The 16,745-nt window shown below is 39.2% G+C and overlaps 1 protein-coding gene and 1 pseudogene across 1 annotated transcript in view; both read left to right on the forward strand.

Annotated features, from left to right (window-relative positions):
* Positions 1-16,745, forward strand: part of mycbp2 (MYC binding protein 2) — an 84,495-nt gene that overhangs the window by 22,026 nt on the left and 45,724 nt on the right. Inside the window, exons 6-22 of the mRNA XM_037686680.1 lie at positions 2,472-2,714; positions 2,801-2,872; positions 3,079-3,175; positions 3,262-3,335; positions 5,768-5,906; positions 6,085-6,161; positions 7,332-7,536; positions 7,661-7,825; positions 7,987-8,145; positions 8,267-8,471; positions 8,599-8,744; positions 11,960-12,070; positions 12,371-12,475; positions 15,282-15,401; positions 15,566-15,647; positions 15,887-16,004; positions 16,102-16,460. Of these exons, the coding sequence (XP_037542608.1) occupies positions 2,472-2,714; positions 2,801-2,872; positions 3,079-3,175; positions 3,262-3,335; positions 5,768-5,906; positions 6,085-6,161; positions 7,332-7,536; positions 7,661-7,825; positions 7,987-8,145; positions 8,267-8,471; positions 8,599-8,744; positions 11,960-12,070; positions 12,371-12,475; positions 15,282-15,401; positions 15,566-15,647; positions 15,887-16,004; positions 16,102-16,460 (2,477 nt within the window). The remainder of the gene's footprint in view (positions 1-2,471; positions 2,715-2,800; positions 2,873-3,078; positions 3,176-3,261; positions 3,336-5,767; positions 5,907-6,084; positions 6,162-7,331; positions 7,537-7,660; positions 7,826-7,986; positions 8,146-8,266; positions 8,472-8,598; positions 8,745-11,959; positions 12,071-12,370; positions 12,476-15,281; positions 15,402-15,565; positions 15,648-15,886; positions 16,005-16,101; positions 16,461-16,745) is intronic.
* LOC119419807 lies at positions 4,253-4,371 on the forward strand (annotated as a pseudogene).

Below are 16,745 nucleotides of genomic sequence, written 5' to 3' on the forward strand. Positions count from 1 at the left end.
TATATAGACCCTTTCCAGAAAAGTAGAATATCATGGAAAAGTTGTTTATAAATGTTAAATGGACTGTACTTATACAGCACCTTTCTATCTTATTTCAAGACACTCAAAGCGCTTTACACTACAATCTGTGCCTCATTTACCCATTCATACAGCAGTCTAGTAGATCTCTACAAAGCTAATTGAACAAATCATTCTAATGAGACTAATCAGTGCTTTAGGTCACATTCATACACTGATGGGACACACATCAGAGGCTATAAAGGGTTCAGTTTCTTGCCCAGGGACACTTCAGCATGTGACTGCTGGTGGATTCGAACCCCCAACTCTCGCATTGGAGGACGACTGCTCTAACCACTCAGCCACAGATGCCCCCTTTATCTTCCATTATTCCATTCAAAAAGTTAATCTTTAATATATGATAGATTCAGGGCCCACAATTTAAAAAATTTCTAGTATTTATTTAATTTGGGCTTCCAGCTCATGAAACCCACGAAAACAGGAATTCAAAAAATTAGAATACTGTGGAAAAATCAGCCCAAATTTTGCAGGACATGAATGTTTTAAACTGAGCGTGACACACTATTCATCTACTAAATTCAAAGCACCTGCACAGGTTTCCGCAGGTGTCATTAAATTGCTTCAGTTTGGTTCAATTGTCTCAGTTTGGTTCAATATGGGGAAGACTGCAGATATAACTGACCAGAAGACCATCGTTGATACCCTCCATAGGATGGGTAAGCCACAAAAGTTCATAACTAATGAAGCTGGCTGTTCACAGAGTGCTGTGTCCAAGCATATCAATGGAAAGTCTAGTAGTGGAAGGGCAAAATGTGGCAGGAGAAGATGCACCAGCAAAAGAGATGACTGTGGGCTTCAGCGGATTATCAAACAGAGAAGATGCCATAATCTGGCAGAGATCCAGAAAGAGTGAAATGAGGCGGGAGTCACAGCTTCAAAAACCACCACGTTCAGACGCATCCGGGAGATGGGCTACAACTGTCGGGTTCCTCTGTCCTCTTTTCCGATGAAAATAAAATGTGCCTTTCATTCGGAAATCAAGGTCCAAGGTTTTGGAGGAAGAAGGGTGATGAACAGAACCCATACTGCTTGAGGTCCAGTGTGAAATATCCAGTCAGTCATGATTTGGGGTGCAATGTCCAGTGCAGGTGTTGGTAAACTCTGCTTTCTTAAATCCAAGGTCACCGCAACAGTCTACCAGAATGTTTTAGAGGACTTCATGGTTCCTTCTGCTGAGGATCTGTATGGAGATGGAAATTTCATCTTCCAGCAGGACCTGGCACCTGCCCATGCTACCAGAAGCACCAAAACCTGCTTTGATGCCCATGTCACAGTGCTTGACTGGCCAGCCAACTCGCTGGACTTAAACCCCATTCAGAATCTATGGGGTATTCTCAAGAGGAAAATGAGGGGCACCAGACCCACCAACAAAGAAGAGCTGACAGCATCAAGGAAATCTGAGCTTCCATAACTCCCAGTCAATGCCACAGGCTGATTGACTCAATGACACGTCACATCGAGGCCGTGATTAAGGCTAAGGGATTTCCAACCAAGTATTGAAGATTGGCATATTGTTTTGAAAGTACCATATTTTGATTGATTTGTTGTAATCCTAATTTTTTTTCTTTTTTTTCAGCAAAAACTAATAAGTAGTGTGGGCTGATTTCTTCACAGTATTCTAATTTTTTTGAATTCCTGTTTTCGTGGGTTTCATGAGCTGTAAGCCCAAATTATGTAAAAATAAACAAATAAATACTTGAAGTCATTTAAATTGTGGGCCCTGAATTTATTATCTATTAAAGATGAACTTTTTGAATTGAATTATGGAAGTTAAACAACTTTTCCATGATATTCTAATTTTGTTGAAAGGGTCTGTATATGTATATGTATATATATATATATATATATATATATATATATATATATATATATGGCACTGTTTTGTATGAAAACCCAGTGACAAGGATGCCTGCAGCACCATCACTATGTTATGACGTCACGTGTGCCATTGAGTTTAGATTTGTGAAAAATTACAAATTTGCACTGTTCGAATGTTGTCATTGTGTTAGAGAGTAAGTGTCAAGAATAAATCTGACATTAAACATAATCCAAGTTGAAGTGTTACATCAATTTCAGCTCCCTTTTTGGCATCTGCATTTGGTAGCAGGCCAAATTGACAAAGACCATGCAGAATAATGTAGTATTTTAATTGCACGGCAGAGAAAGCTATGTACGATAGTCTCTGCAAGTAGATCTAGGAAAAAAAAATATTGGTAATGGTATCTGTTATCAACTAAATAAGTTTTAACATATCGGCATATCTTATATCGTCCAATAATCGAATATCGTGCAACCCTATGCTATGAATGCTATTTTATGCAAGTATAGCTCAACAAATATACTCCCCTGTCTCATCAGTTGTTTTCCTTTTTTCTCCTGTTTGATCAAACCAGGTCCCCACTATACTGAATGCACTACAGAGGAGTGTACAGGCTGTCCTTGTGGGCAAGATTCAGATCCAGGATTGGTTTGGAAATGGAATCAAACGTGCTGCTTTGATGAACAAATGGGTCCTGAAAGAAGTGACCATTGATGAAGATGAGCACTGTCTTCTACAGACAGATGGTTCATTTCTGTATTTGCTCTGCAAGGACGGGCTCTACAAAGTTGGATCTGGGTATAGTGGCACTGTCAGGGTATGTGATCTCCAAGCCTCATGCAGATTTTGTCAGGTTATTGTTCTGTACATCAGGGTTTGTCGTTTGGTGTCCATTTCTCACAGGGCCATGTGTACAACTCCACGTCTCGAATCAGGAATCGAAAGGAGAAAAGGTCGTGGCTAGGGTTTGCTCAGGTATGTAGTGTAGGCTGGCATTAAACGCAATAAAAAACGCTTTAAAATGTTTTTACTGCCTTTAAAGTTAATGTTTATGTCACATGTTGCAAGTTTCAAAGCTGAAGAATTATAAAAATGAAAATTTATTGTATAATTAAAAAACTAAATTTTTTTTGTTCTTATTATCATGTTAGTCAGCAGTTATGTTTGTGCTGTGTCTTCAGGGGTACTTGCTGTATCGGGACACGAGCAACCACAGCATGTCGGCCATCAAGATCAACCCTGAGACTCTAGAACATGAGGGCGGGGTCACCATGCCTGGTACTGAGAAAACCCCTTCCTCATTAAAAATGTAATGGAGGTTGAGTAAAGTAAAATGACAAGGTCTTCACTTTGTTTCCCTGTAGATCAACATTCAGATGGACAGAACATCATCTTTACAGACGGAGAGTACATAAACCAGATTGCAGCCTGCAAAGATGTAAGTTTTAATGTTCCTGCATTACACATGGTTAAAAATGTCATTATTTCTGTTGTTTAAGGCTTTTAATAAACTGAAGCAGTTTGTCTGGTGAATGCTGCTCAGCATGTTTGTGTATAAACCACGTTTTAAAATGAACAAACTCTCCGCTTGCAGTCTCCTTTTGTTAGTTAAATTAAGGTTTGTTGTTTCTCAACTTGCTCTCAAGCACATCTGTGACTATGACGTCGTCGATCCCCCTCTCATCACCAGCTGTGCCACAGGGGGAGATGTAGCCGTGTCTGTTCATACATGTGCGTTGTGTATGTGTGTGGGCGTGACGATGAGGGCAGTGTTACCACATGTGGGCATTCTCCAGAGACCTTAATCTCACAAGCAGTTATTTGCATAAACAGCCTATTGTGAGTGGGGGAGGGGCATCTGTAAAAATTTATAGATCTGCTGTCGCAGTAAGAGTTTTACTAGACTAATCAAGGAGTCGAGGACTGGTTGTGGTGGTGTATTTGCTCTGTGTTTGCCTAAAACATACTTTATGCCTTACATTCTTTCTTTTTATCGTTGAGTGTCATTTTTGTTGTTTTCTTTCCTGTAAATAGTTGATCTTATCTACACCTCCTGCACTCTGACCAAGTTGCATTTCTACCAATAATATAATTTTTAAGAAGGCAGGGCTGACAGATTTATTTATTTACCTACAAAACATTGGTCAAAGTGTGGGTGGAGGTGCTGTTGTCACTAAAATATTCAACATGTATGGATTTCAGCATACTAAGATACAACTTGTACCTGATGTGCTGCATTGATGGACCTTTTGCCTGTCTTCATGAAAGTGGGGGGGGGGCAATCATGGAATTGCATGTGCCTGTTTGTCAGTCTGTTAGCAAAATATCTTATGAACCCCTTCTTGGGGGTTAATGGTTTTCGGCCATACCACGCTGAACTCGCCCGATCTCGTCTGATCTCGGAAGCTAAGCAGGGTCAGGCCTGGTTAGTACTTGGATGGGAGATGGCCTGGGAACACCAGGTGCCGTAAGCTTTTAGAGGCCAAGACGGTGTAGGGGTAGGGCAGACGACTTGGGACCAGAAAGTTGCAGTTTCAAGTCCTTGCATGCAGTGGTGTAGTCTATGCGATACGTGGGTATACGGAGTATACCCATTAGAAAAGCTTCGGAATTACAGTATACCCACTTAAAAGTGCCCAATGATATGTGACATACCATTGGGCGTGTGTCATTGTCAACACATTTGGAACATTTTATAGACCACTGAGTTAGTTCAACCTGTTTTTGTATAATTAAAACTTCTGTACTTACTACTTATGTTTTGCTTTGATACTGTTTTATAAATTCTATAACATGTTTTTAATACAAAACCAACTGTTGTACAAGTTTGTTGTACATTTATTCAAATATAAGTATCAGAGAAATTTTGAAATGTATATGCTTAATAATCAAAATAAATTGACAATTACATTGTACTAACCTAAAAAAGTTAAGTCTGGTCCTCCGGACATTCAAAAAACAAAACAAAGTAAAACTAACAAAAAAATATATAGAAACGTGTTGTCTTTCATATGAAAGACTTCTTCAGTCTGAGGTGCTGTATTCAGCTCAGTCTTATAAATAGCACCTTCTCAGAGTGGATCAACCAGTTTGAGAAGGTGCATTGTGACTTTATAACACCTGACAGTGTCACTTATAAAACAAAATCGGTATCGGCCAAAATCGGAATCGGCAGGTCAGACTTTTTAGAAATTGGTAATCGGCCAGAAAACTGCAATCGGTGCACCTCTACACCTAATCCCTAACTGCTCTCCGGGCGCTTACATATCTGCCCACTGCTCCACCTGGGTGTATCTCAGGTGTGATGGGTTAAATGCAGAGAACACAATGATGACACACATAGCACTTTTATTATTATTTTTTTATTATCATAAGCTTAAACAAAATTCTCAGAGCAGCTGTCATTGGACATATGTAAACAACTGATTACCCCATTCAGGGTCAACCTCAGCAGATACAACAGAGGCTACAACTGAGCCAAATTTAGGCCCTTAGTAAAATTTAATAACAAAGATTTTTTAACTAAAAATTCTGTGGTTATAGTGCAGAGGCATAACATACTTTACTCCTAATGCTAACAGATAATGTAATAATGCAACGTTACTGACTACTATTACTGATGTAATAACTTTGTTTGAAACTGTGGCAACCCAAATTTTTAAATTTATGAATGGTTTGTTAAAAGATCAGTGACTCCAAAATAAATTTCTTCAAATTTATATCATAAATGCCATCAGTTAAGTATGTTAATACATTTAATGTGTTTGTCCTTATTCTAATACAAAGTATGGATATATATTTTCTTTAAACCAGATGTATTTTATATTTTATTGAATCTAAATGTCAGTTTTGTGTCCCCCCTCTCTGCAGGATGGTTTTGTTGTACGGATCTACACCATGAGCTCAGACCCGGCCCTACAGCAGGAACTGCAGCTGAAGCTGGCAAGGAAATGTCTGCACGCCTGTGGCATTTCTCTCTTTGACCTTGAAAAAGATCTACACATTATCAGTAAGTTATGCAAAATGTGTAAATATTAGTGAAACTTTAGTGACAGTCATGTGGTACTGTGCATCTGGTTCTTTGTATTGTATCTGAAAAGGGTTCAAAATATGTTAGAAATTATTCAAAGGATCAAAAACAGTGTGCTCACCAACCTGAGGTTCTAAATGTTTTATTGTTTTTCCAGGCACTGGCTTTGATGAAGAGGCAGCATTGATTGGAGCAGGCAGGGAGTTTGCTCTGATGAAAAGTGCCTCAGGAAAGGTTAGTGGATGGTTTTCGAAAATATTGACCAATGGTGAAAGTTAGTGCGATTAAAATGGTTAAACTAGGAACCATAGGAGCTTTGATCTTCATAATGATTAACTAGGCCGAGCAGAGAGTAAACAGGTCAGGGTGCAGAAGGCTTAATATAGATTGTGTTCCTGCATATTTTTTCCATGTACAGTGACCACTTAAACACTTTAGTTTGTAATATCAGTGAGCACTAAGCCAGAATCAAATCCCTCCAGACTGTTTTTAGGATTTTCACATATCTGAAGTTCTTAGCAAAATTGTCTCTAAATAAAATAGGATTAAATAGCTGTTCTCTAAACTCATGACTGTGTGTGTGTGTTTAATCCAAATTTTACTAGTGATCATATGCATACTGCACTTGAGAAGGTCATCATTAATAAACAAATATTTAACTCTTGACCCTTGTAGTTTCTGTAGTAGAGCTAGTCACTGCTTTAATGTACTGCTTTGTTGAAGTGGATATTTTACATACTTTGGACAATAGCTTTAAAAGTTGTGAATGCAAACTATGCAGATGGTTCAGGGTGTGTTTCAGGGTGTGGTTGTTTGTGCGTTTACTGTAGGTGTGGTGCAGTTCTTTCAAAGATAGCAGTCCAGGGTTGCTGCTGCTTCACATTTTACGTGTCTGAAAGGGTTAAGTCTTTTAGCGCACCTTATCAGCAGATTATCTGAACCCTGACTGGCTTAATGTGCAAAAATAAAATGAGCAGCTGAGCTGTATTTTCTTTTTGTTTCATCATTCAGACTTAGCATAAGACCAGCTGTGTAATGTAATGATAAATAAATGTTAAATGTGATAATGGCTTACAGAGAATGGCTCGTTCTCATTCGGTGCTTTTGGAAATATATTGTTTATAAATTTAAATTAAAGTAAAAATAAAACACTCTGCTGTGGACCTTGCATTTTTAAAAGCTTATCTTTTCTCAAGGATTTTTGTTTAACCTGACAATATTGTGCATTAAGGTCCTTTTTAAGAGTTCACTTTTGATATAATGGAAATTGTCCTTAAAAAGAAAAATCATAGTTTTGTTTAGTAAAAAGCATTTTCAATAGTTTACTTGGAATTTCTCAGCATGTAATCATTTTGTGTTGTTTTTCTACTGTATGTGTTTGACCATGTTTTATTTTTGTTTTAGATCTACTACACAGGAAAATACCAAAGCCTTGGAATAAAGCAGGGTGGCCCATCTGCAGGAAAATGGGTGGAACTGCCCATCACCAAATCTCCTAAAATTGCTCAGTTCTCCGTTGGCCATGATGGTTCTCATGCCCTCCTAGTAGCTGAAGATGGAGGCGTTTTCTTCACAGGCTCTGCCAGCAAAGGAGAGGACGGAGAGTCCAGTAGGACACACTTTTTACTTACCTGCACATATTTTTCATTTACTTTCATTGGATGATTGTTAAATATTGAATGTGACAAAACTCGTCTGCTGATTTGAAAGTAATGTCTAGTTTGCTTTTGCAGCTAAAAGTCGCAGACAGCCAAAGCCATACAAGCCCAAGAAGATAATCAAATTAGAGACGAAAACAGCTGTGTCTACAGCATGCAACAATGGCAGCAGCAGCATTGTTACAAAGGATGGAGAGCTCTACATGTTCGGCAAAGATGCTATTTATAGTGACAGCACCTGTAAGTTGACAGGACGGTTAGATTTTTCAGCTTCACAGAGCTTTTTTGAATTTCAGTATATCTCTATTTTATACAGCTTTTTCTGTGAAGACAAAATTGATGTTTCTCTTTAGATAAAGAAGAAATTGTTTTCATCATACTTACTTTATGTGTCTCCGCAGGCCAGGTAACAGACCTCAAAGGTCATTTTGTAACTCAGGTTGCCATGGGTAAGGCTCATACATGCGTCCTGACCAAGAATGGAGAGGTGTGGACATTTGGGGTGAACAACAAGGGCCAGTGTGGCAGAGACACTGGAGCCATGAGCCAGGCAGGGAAAGGTACACATGTACAAACAAACACTCTTATTTATGTGATTATTTTTCTTCTACTTGCATACATATTTTTTAGGCCACTCTCATCCAGTTTGTTTTACTGTGTTTATGTGAATTTTTTGTGCAGCGTTTGGTGTAGAAAACATGGCCACAGCCATGGATGAGGACTTGGAGGATGAGCTAGAGGAGAAGGAGGAGAAGAGCATGATGTGCCAGCCAGGCATGCACAAGTGGAAGCTGGACCAGTGTATGGTTTGCACTGTGTGCGGAGACTGCACTGGCTATGGTGCCAGTTGTGTCAGTAGTGGACGACCAGACAGAGTACCAGGAGGGTAAGTGGCAACAGCAAGAAGTGGAAATCAATAAGAAGTTATTTCATTAGCTGGAAGGTATCTTTATCTATTTTTGAGTTAAACTCTTTAAATAATGAATCGTATTCTGTATTTTTGTGTCTACCAGTATCTGTGGGTGTGGGTCTGGAGAGTCCGGCTGCTCAGCGTGTGGTTGTTGTAAAGCCTGTGCCAGGGAGCTTGATGGCCAGGAGGCCAGGCAGAGAGGTATCTTTGATGCTGTGAAGGAGATGATTCCACTGGATCTGCTGCTAGGTATTTGCTCACCAACAACATTTGACTATAAATCTTGTTTTTCTACATGCACAGCAACAAATGCAGGTATTTCCTTTTTTTAAATTTATTTATACAATTTTATTGACATTTATAAATATATTTAACATAATTAACATTTAATTCTTCAATTATTAGTAGAGTATCAATTTAAATGTTTTTTAACAAGAAAAAAACAACAACAACAAAAAACAAACAAAAAAAACCTAGTTAAAAAAACACTAATACAAAGGGAGTGAAAGTGGTTTTTGTTACAGTCAATATATCTTTCAGAAATGTAGGTCTCTGGTCTACGTGATTTTATATAAACCATCCATTTCTTCCAGCGTAGAATAAATTGGTCCAAATGCAGGTATTTCCAAGTACACGTCATTTTGGTTTATGCTTGTGTACCAATGACACATACAGGTCCTTCTCAAAAAATTAGCATATTGTGATAAAGGTCATTATTTTCCATAATGTAATGATAAAAATGAAACTTTCATATATTTCAGATTCATTGCACATCAACTGAAATATTTCAGGTCTTTAATTGTTTTAATACTGATGATTATGGCATACAGCTCATGAAAACCCAAAATGCCTGTCCCAAAAAATTAGCATATCATGAAAAGGTTCTCTAAACAAGCTATTAACCTAACCATCTGAATCAACGATGTAACTCTAAACACCTGCAAAAGATTCCTGAGGCTTTTAAAAACTCCCAGCCTTGTTCATTACTCAAAACCACAATCATGGGTAAGACTGCCGACCTGACTGCTGTCCAGAAGGCCATCATTGACACCTTCAAGCAAGAGGGTAAGACACAGAAAGAAATTGCTGAACGAATAGGCTGTTCCCAGAGTGCTGTATCAAGGCACCTCAGTGGGAATTCTGTGGGAAGGGAAAAGTGTGGCAGACAACGCTGCACAACGAGAAGAGGTGACCGGACCCTGAGGAGGATTGTGGAGAAGGGCCGATTCCAGACCTTGGGGGACCTGCGGAAGCAGTGGACTGAGTCTGGAGTAGAAACATCCAGAACCACCGTGCACAGGCGTGTGCAGGAAATGGGCTACAGGTGCCGCATTCCCCAGATCAAGCCACTTTTGAACAAGAGACTGCATCAGAAGCATCTCGCCTGGGACTGCTGCTGAGTGGTCCAAAGTTATGTTCTCTGATTACAGTAAATTTTGCATTTGCTTTGGATATCAAGGTCCCAGAGTCTGGAGGAAGAGAGGAGACACAGAGTTCACATTGCTTGAGGTCCATTGTCAAGTTTCCACAGTCACTGGGGTGTCATGTCATCTGCTGGTGTTGGTCCACTGTGTTTTATCAAGCGCAGGGTCAATGCAGCTAGCTATCAGGAGATTCTGGAGCACTTCATGCTTCCATCTGCTGAAAAGCTTTATGGAGATGAAGATTTCATTTTTCAGCACGACCTGGCACCTGCTCACAGTGCCAAAACCACTGGTAAATGGTTTACTGACCATGGTATTACTGTGCTCAATTGGCCTGCCAACTCTCCTGACCTGAACCCCATAGAGAACCTGTGGGATATTGTGAAGAGAAAGTTGAGAGACGCAAGACCCAACACTCTGGATGAGCTTAAGGCCGCTATCGAAGCATCCTGGATCTCCATAACACCTCAGCAGTGCCACAGGCTGATTGCCTCCATGCCACGCCGCATTGAAGCAGTCTTCATGCAAAAGGATTCCCGACCAAGTATTGAGTGCATAACTGAACATGATTATTTGAAGGTTGGCATTTTTTGTATTAAAAACACTTGTCTTTCATTGGTGGGATGAAATATGCTAATTTTTTGGGACAGGCATTTTGGATTTTCATGAGCTGTATGCCATAATCATCAGTATTAAAACAATTAAACACCTGAAATATTTCAGTTGGTGTGCAATGAATCTGAAATATATGAAAGTTTCATTTTTATCATTACATTATGGAAAATAATGACCTTTATCACAATATGCTAATTTTTTGAGAAGGACCTGTACAGTGGCTGCAGCTCAGGGTGTAGAGGCAGAGTGGTCAGGTTTCTCTAAGAATGTGGCGGCATTGATCCTTATTTTTTCCCAGTTGAAAAGCATAAATATTCTTGTGTGATACTCAAACCAGTGTTGTGGACACGTATGTCTTATATGAATAAAAATATATTTAAAATCTCTTGTAGTAAAGAACAGATTGGCTAAAAATAAGCATGCCGATTTATTACTTCACCCACTGTTATCTGTATTCTGCCTTTCCAGAATAGTTCACTCTCTTCTGGATGGAGCAGAGCTGCACAGTTGTGGAGCACACAGCTCCACAGATCTGCAGTTGGTCCAATTTTCCATTTCTATTGCATAAAATTCTATTGTTTAATAATAATAATAGAAGGATAGTGGATGTTTATGGAGTTGCATGTTATCCTCGTTCAGTTTCAATAGTATGTAAGAGAAACCATAGCAGTTAAAAAAGTGTGCATGAAGGCAATGACATGTTTGATTAGCCTCTGTAATCCCATATTTTCAGTATAAACAAAACAGGTTTAATAATGAACCACTCTGGTAGGAAAAGTGGTTATTCTTGTGAATTTATAGGATTTCTGCAATATTCCATCTGGGTAAACGAAGCGGACCATCGTGTAATGAAACTGTGACTAACCACTAAATTAGGAGTTGCAGTTCTCAATATCATACTTGCATTTTTCTATTTAAAAAACACCAAGCGATCACTTTGCACTTCTGCACTAGAATGAATCTTGATCTCAGGATGAAACTCACAAAGTTTTATTTGTGGTGGCTGCTGCACCCTTATCAAATGCACACTTTTATTTTCCATCTTTTTTGCTCTGTTCTTTTGTCCTTGCTCCCAGTTTTTTGTACCAATCACTTAAAGCTATTACAAATCCTGTGCATGTAAAGGTTAAATGTACACAAGTAAGGTGGATTTTCCCACGACTGGTTTCAATAAGTATGCAAGTGGTCAACTTTTCAAGCTGTGCCAGCACAATGCTAACGCTACACGTATCACACTGTTGCATTCGCTGAACACCGCGCTTCACGCTCTTGTCGTTGTTTAGTCCTTGTTATGATACGCTGCACGGAGCTGTTGCTCCTGCATCACGTCTCTCCATCACTCATTGACGTTTGTCTTGTTCTGCTCTGCTCTGCTTCATCCTCTCCTCCTTCATCCTGTTTTGGGCGGCCTTTTTATGTTTTCAGCTGTGCCTGTCCCTCCCCCTCCAGGAGTGAACATCGAGGAGCACATTCAGATCCGTCAGGAGGAAAAGCGACAGAGAATCAACCGTCGCCATAGGTTGGAGGAGGGCAGAGGTATGGGCCTAAAGCTAGAGAGAAAATGGTTTGAGGAAGACTTTTCTTTTATTTAGAGTTAAATTGTGTTTGGTGAGCTCCTCAACATAGTCTCAGTTGTGATGGATGTAACAAAAAGTGAAGTATAAAACAGGATCCATCCCTTTTAGCTTCAGTTTATGTTCAGGTGCGAGCTTGTGTTGTGCCCTCCCTGTTGCTTGTGTCTACAGTGTGTGTTTGTGTATTGTGATGTAGTATTATCATGTATTTTTCCCATCTGTGAGCATTGTGCATGCATGTGAAAGTTTTTTTCTCCCCCAGGCCCCCTTGTTTTTCCTGGTCCCATTTTTATGAACCAGCGTGAGCAGGCCCTAGCCAGAATAAGACCCCTTCAAGCACTAAGGCATAAACGGGACAAGCACAAAGGTACTATGGTCTTCACTAATTCAGTGGGTGTAGAGACACCCCTTTGACCCATCTCCTAATCTGGCTGTCCCGTCCACCTCCTCTTTCACTCTGACAGAAGGAATTTTATACCTTCACCGGGTTTAATGGACCCACACAAATGCCAATACCAATTTTAAAACAAGTAAAAAAACAAGTCAAATATATTTACTTTTACTTTTTTTTCCCTGAACTTTTGGTTTAATTAATTTCCTGGTTTGGGGAGCTTTAATTAGAAAAGTAGTGTGCTTGCTCTGACCTCTGTAGAAATCGATGCATTGTCACACCTAGGCCTGTCATGATAAACAATAAATAAATTAATTGCATGATAAATTAAAATTATCGACCTCATTTTCATTCATTGGCTTTACCGTTTCTTGGTGTCTCTCTTTCTACTGAAGACACTGGATGACAAAAGGCTCAACTCCAGTGCTCTTCACTGATTCCTCCCTTTCTCTTTTCTCTTTAAAATCTGTTTTAACCGTCCAAAACCGTGTTTTTGGATCGTTAAAAGCAGCTAAGCTGAGAAGCTAAGCTACGAGCTAAACTAACAGGCTGACATCGGGAAAATCTTCCGTCTTGTCGAAGCTCCAAAATTCACGGTTGAAACCCGTGCCTTCGTCTAAAAAGTAGTTTTTCTTTGCAAAAAGAAGCTGAGAACTTGTTTACTGATTTTTTTATTAAAAGCTTTGTGTGAAAAATGATATGCTAAAGAGCTCAAACCACACTGAGCATCTGCCATTTTGAAAACTGAAGAGAGACAGCCCATGTCACATCAAGGGGCCTCCCTCCCTTTTTTCTTGGAGAGACACGCTGCTCACTCCCTCACTATCCATCCTTTGGTTCAAACAGTCTTATACTGCCATCCAGTGGTCAAAAAAGGTACTACACGCAAAACAAATCAACCAACATTTTTCTTAAATTTGACAATACCTACTAATTATTGTCAAATTTCAAACAATATTATCGTTTATTGCAATAATTTCTGAGACAATTAATTGCCCAGCAAAATTTGTTATCGTGACAGGCCTAGTTACTTCCATTGCAGCCTATTTGTTGCATTAGAGATGCAGCTGCAGCATCACAGACAAAAAGGGGGGCACTTGGGAGAGAAACATTGATGGTTGAGAAGTTTATAATCTGACCCAAATGGTTGGGTTGGTTGATGAAAAATGAGGTTTTAGATGGGAACCTTTACAGAGGACTGAAACTTTTTTTTACTCTCTTATAGTTGTTTTAAAATGATTCAGGCAGAATGATGCTTCTCATTCAGTCAGGTGGGCTGATTCAACCAGCTGGCTCACCAGTACACATACTGTAGTATGCATTGTAACATGGACGTTATTCAGTTGAAAATAAAGTGACAAACTCAGCACTAGTGCAGAAGTGTAGAGATTTAAAATAGGCGTTTATAGAGTTCGCTTACACTGGTATGATGTTTTTTATTTTTGCTGAAGTCTGCTTAAAGAGAGGCCTCTACTTGATTATGAATTTATCCCTCTACAAACAGTTTGCTGACTTTAGCTGAGACTTTACTCAGGTAAATTACTGACTGATGATACCTACTTCACAGAATCCCACTTTGAAATATCCAAACTCTTGCTTTAAAATAAATATTAATTGTATTTTTATTTTATTTGTGAAATGGTTTTAATACTCAATGTCAAAATGTACTGGTGGTCAGATGTAGCTGAGAGTGGCATTTTTTATAGTTTTCTCCTGATTTTTGATGCTTAGTTTCCTTGACTGGGTGTCTTACATATTCTATGATGGTTATTAGGAATAAAAACCTTTAAGTTTAGCTGAAAACAATCCTAGCACCCTGAATCTGTACACGGTTAACTGGTGATTTATCTCAGTGTTATGTAAAGAATTAGTTTTGCAGTGTGTGTTGAAAAACTTCTCAGTTTGAGGAACAGTTCAAAATGTTTTCTGCAAAGATATAACATTAAATTGCACAAGTTCTCAAAGCTTTTTTCTTGGTTTCAGTTTGATTAATGGGCAATCCTCATTCTTCCACAGAAAATATTTATTCTTTTTTTTTTTTATATATATTTTTAATCATCTTTTTATATTTTCTATTTGTATTTGTATTTCAGTAATTGACATGACTACAAACTGAAAAACATGCAAAACATAAACTTAAATCATTATGTACCCCTGAGACGTTGTTTGGCGCTGCTCTGGGCTGAAAATAACCCATTTTGTGAGTGGTTTTGTTTTGCAGAGGATTGTGGTTTTTACAGACCCAGCAGGGACTAGATTTATAGACCCAAGTTTAGCCCCCCATCCATCTCCACCCACTGTTTGACTGTTACCGTCTGAGGTCAGTGACCAAAGAGAGATGCAGGGTAACAGGGTGAACAGAGGCTGATGTCATCTCCTCCACCTGGATGCAGCAAACAGGCCACAGATTGTTGTTGTCTGACATTTTAAAAAGCTGAATCCTATTCATAAAGCAACAGAACATTATGTTTATTTTACATTTCTTTATCACAAGTCGGAATAAACCAGACTTCTAATTTGTTCTTAAATGCATGTTTAAAAAAATCTGTTTTTGCAGAGCACAAACCAAAACCTTCCTGCTGCAGAGGTGTTAATCCCTCCTTTCTATTTCAGCATGTTTTCTCTTTTTTCTTGTTTTCTGTTGAGTCCTTTCTTTCCTCCAGCTCTGTGTTCCTCAGGACTGTGCAGAGACACCCACCTTGGTGGTCTAAAGCTGACCATTACACTTCTTCCTCCGAATCATCTGCACTCAAGTGTACTGACTTTATTGCTTACCTTGTAGATGGTAGCAGTGAGCGTGGAGAGAAGGATGCCAGCAAAATTACCACCTATCCTCCAGGGGCCGTGCGATTTGACTGCGAGCTGCGAGCGGTTCAAGTCAGCTGTGGATTTCACCACTCAGGTAGGTTCTTCTCCCTCATATCTGCTTCTGCTCATTCAGATGGGAATTTATTCTTTATTTGTGAAATATGTCAAAAAATTGTAAGCATTTAAAAATAGAACATGTGGAGATAACATATGAGAACAGAGACAAGACGTGTCAGTCATGGTTCTGTTATCTCACAGTGGTTCTGATGGAGAATGGAGACGTCTACACGTTTGGTTACGGCCAACATGGACAGCTTGGACATGGAGATGTCAACTCCAGGTAAATGTTAAACATGTTTGAACTCCTTTTCCATTTTTAAGTAAAATTCATTTTACAATTCATGGAACGGGCTTTGGAAAATTAAATCGAGCATTATTAATTTTTTCACATAGAAAATGTATAATTATACAAATCTAAATATAAAGGGTTCTGTCAAACCATTGGACATTTTTATTGGAGCTGGAAAACCCAGCAGTTCTCAACACAAACCTCAATTAAATCAACATTCCTATGTTTAGGGGCTCTCCGACTCTGACGCAGGCTCTGCCAGGTCCAAGTGTCCAGGTGACTGCGGGCAGTAACCACACCGCGGTTCTGCTCATGGATGGACAGGTCTTTACATTTGGCAGCTTCTCGGTGAGAAAATATTTCACTAAATTTCCAAAAATAGCTCTTTCAATAAGTTCATGTCTTTTTATTCTCAGGTTTAAGTGTTTACCTGTTTACTTTCCAGAAAGGACAGTTGGGGAGGCCCATCTTGGACATGCCCTACTGGAATGCGAAGCCGTCACCCATGCCAAATATTGGTGCCAAATATGGACGAAAGGCTACCTGGATCGGTGCCAGCGGAGACCAGACGTTCCTGCGGATCGATGAGGCTCTTATTAACTCCCATGTCCTTGCCACTTCGGAGATCTTTGCCAGCAAGCACATCATCGGGCTTGTGCCCTCCTCTGTGTCTGAACCACCTCCTTTTAAATGCTTGCTCATCAACAAAGTAGACGGAAGCTGCAGAACCTTCAACGACTCTGAGCAAGAGGACCTCCAGGGATTTGGCCTTTGTCTGGACCCTGTTTATGACGTCATATGGAGGTAACTAACAAGAGTGTGGAGTAATAAAATTAAAGGATTTAACAAAGCAAGTAATACTTATAACAGTAAAATGGTCTTTTTTCAAAACATTTAAATAAATATCCTGATGCATGCTCAATAATCCAGGTAGAAAAATCCAAAAAAGTTCAATCTGGTCCTCTGGACATTCAAAAAAACAAAAAATAAAACAAAGCAAAAAAATATAGAAACGTTTCGTCTCTCATCCAAGAGACTTCCTCAGTCTGAGGTGCTGTTTTCAGCTCAGTCTCTTAAATAGCACCTTCT

This window comes from Nematolebias whitei, chromosome 13, assembly GCF_014905685.2.
Source record: "Nematolebias whitei isolate Nwh7 chromosome 13, NemWhi1, whole genome shotgun sequence".
In the NCBI taxonomy this organism is placed as follows: Eukaryota; Metazoa; Chordata; class Actinopteri; order Cyprinodontiformes; family Rivulidae; genus Nematolebias; species Nematolebias whitei.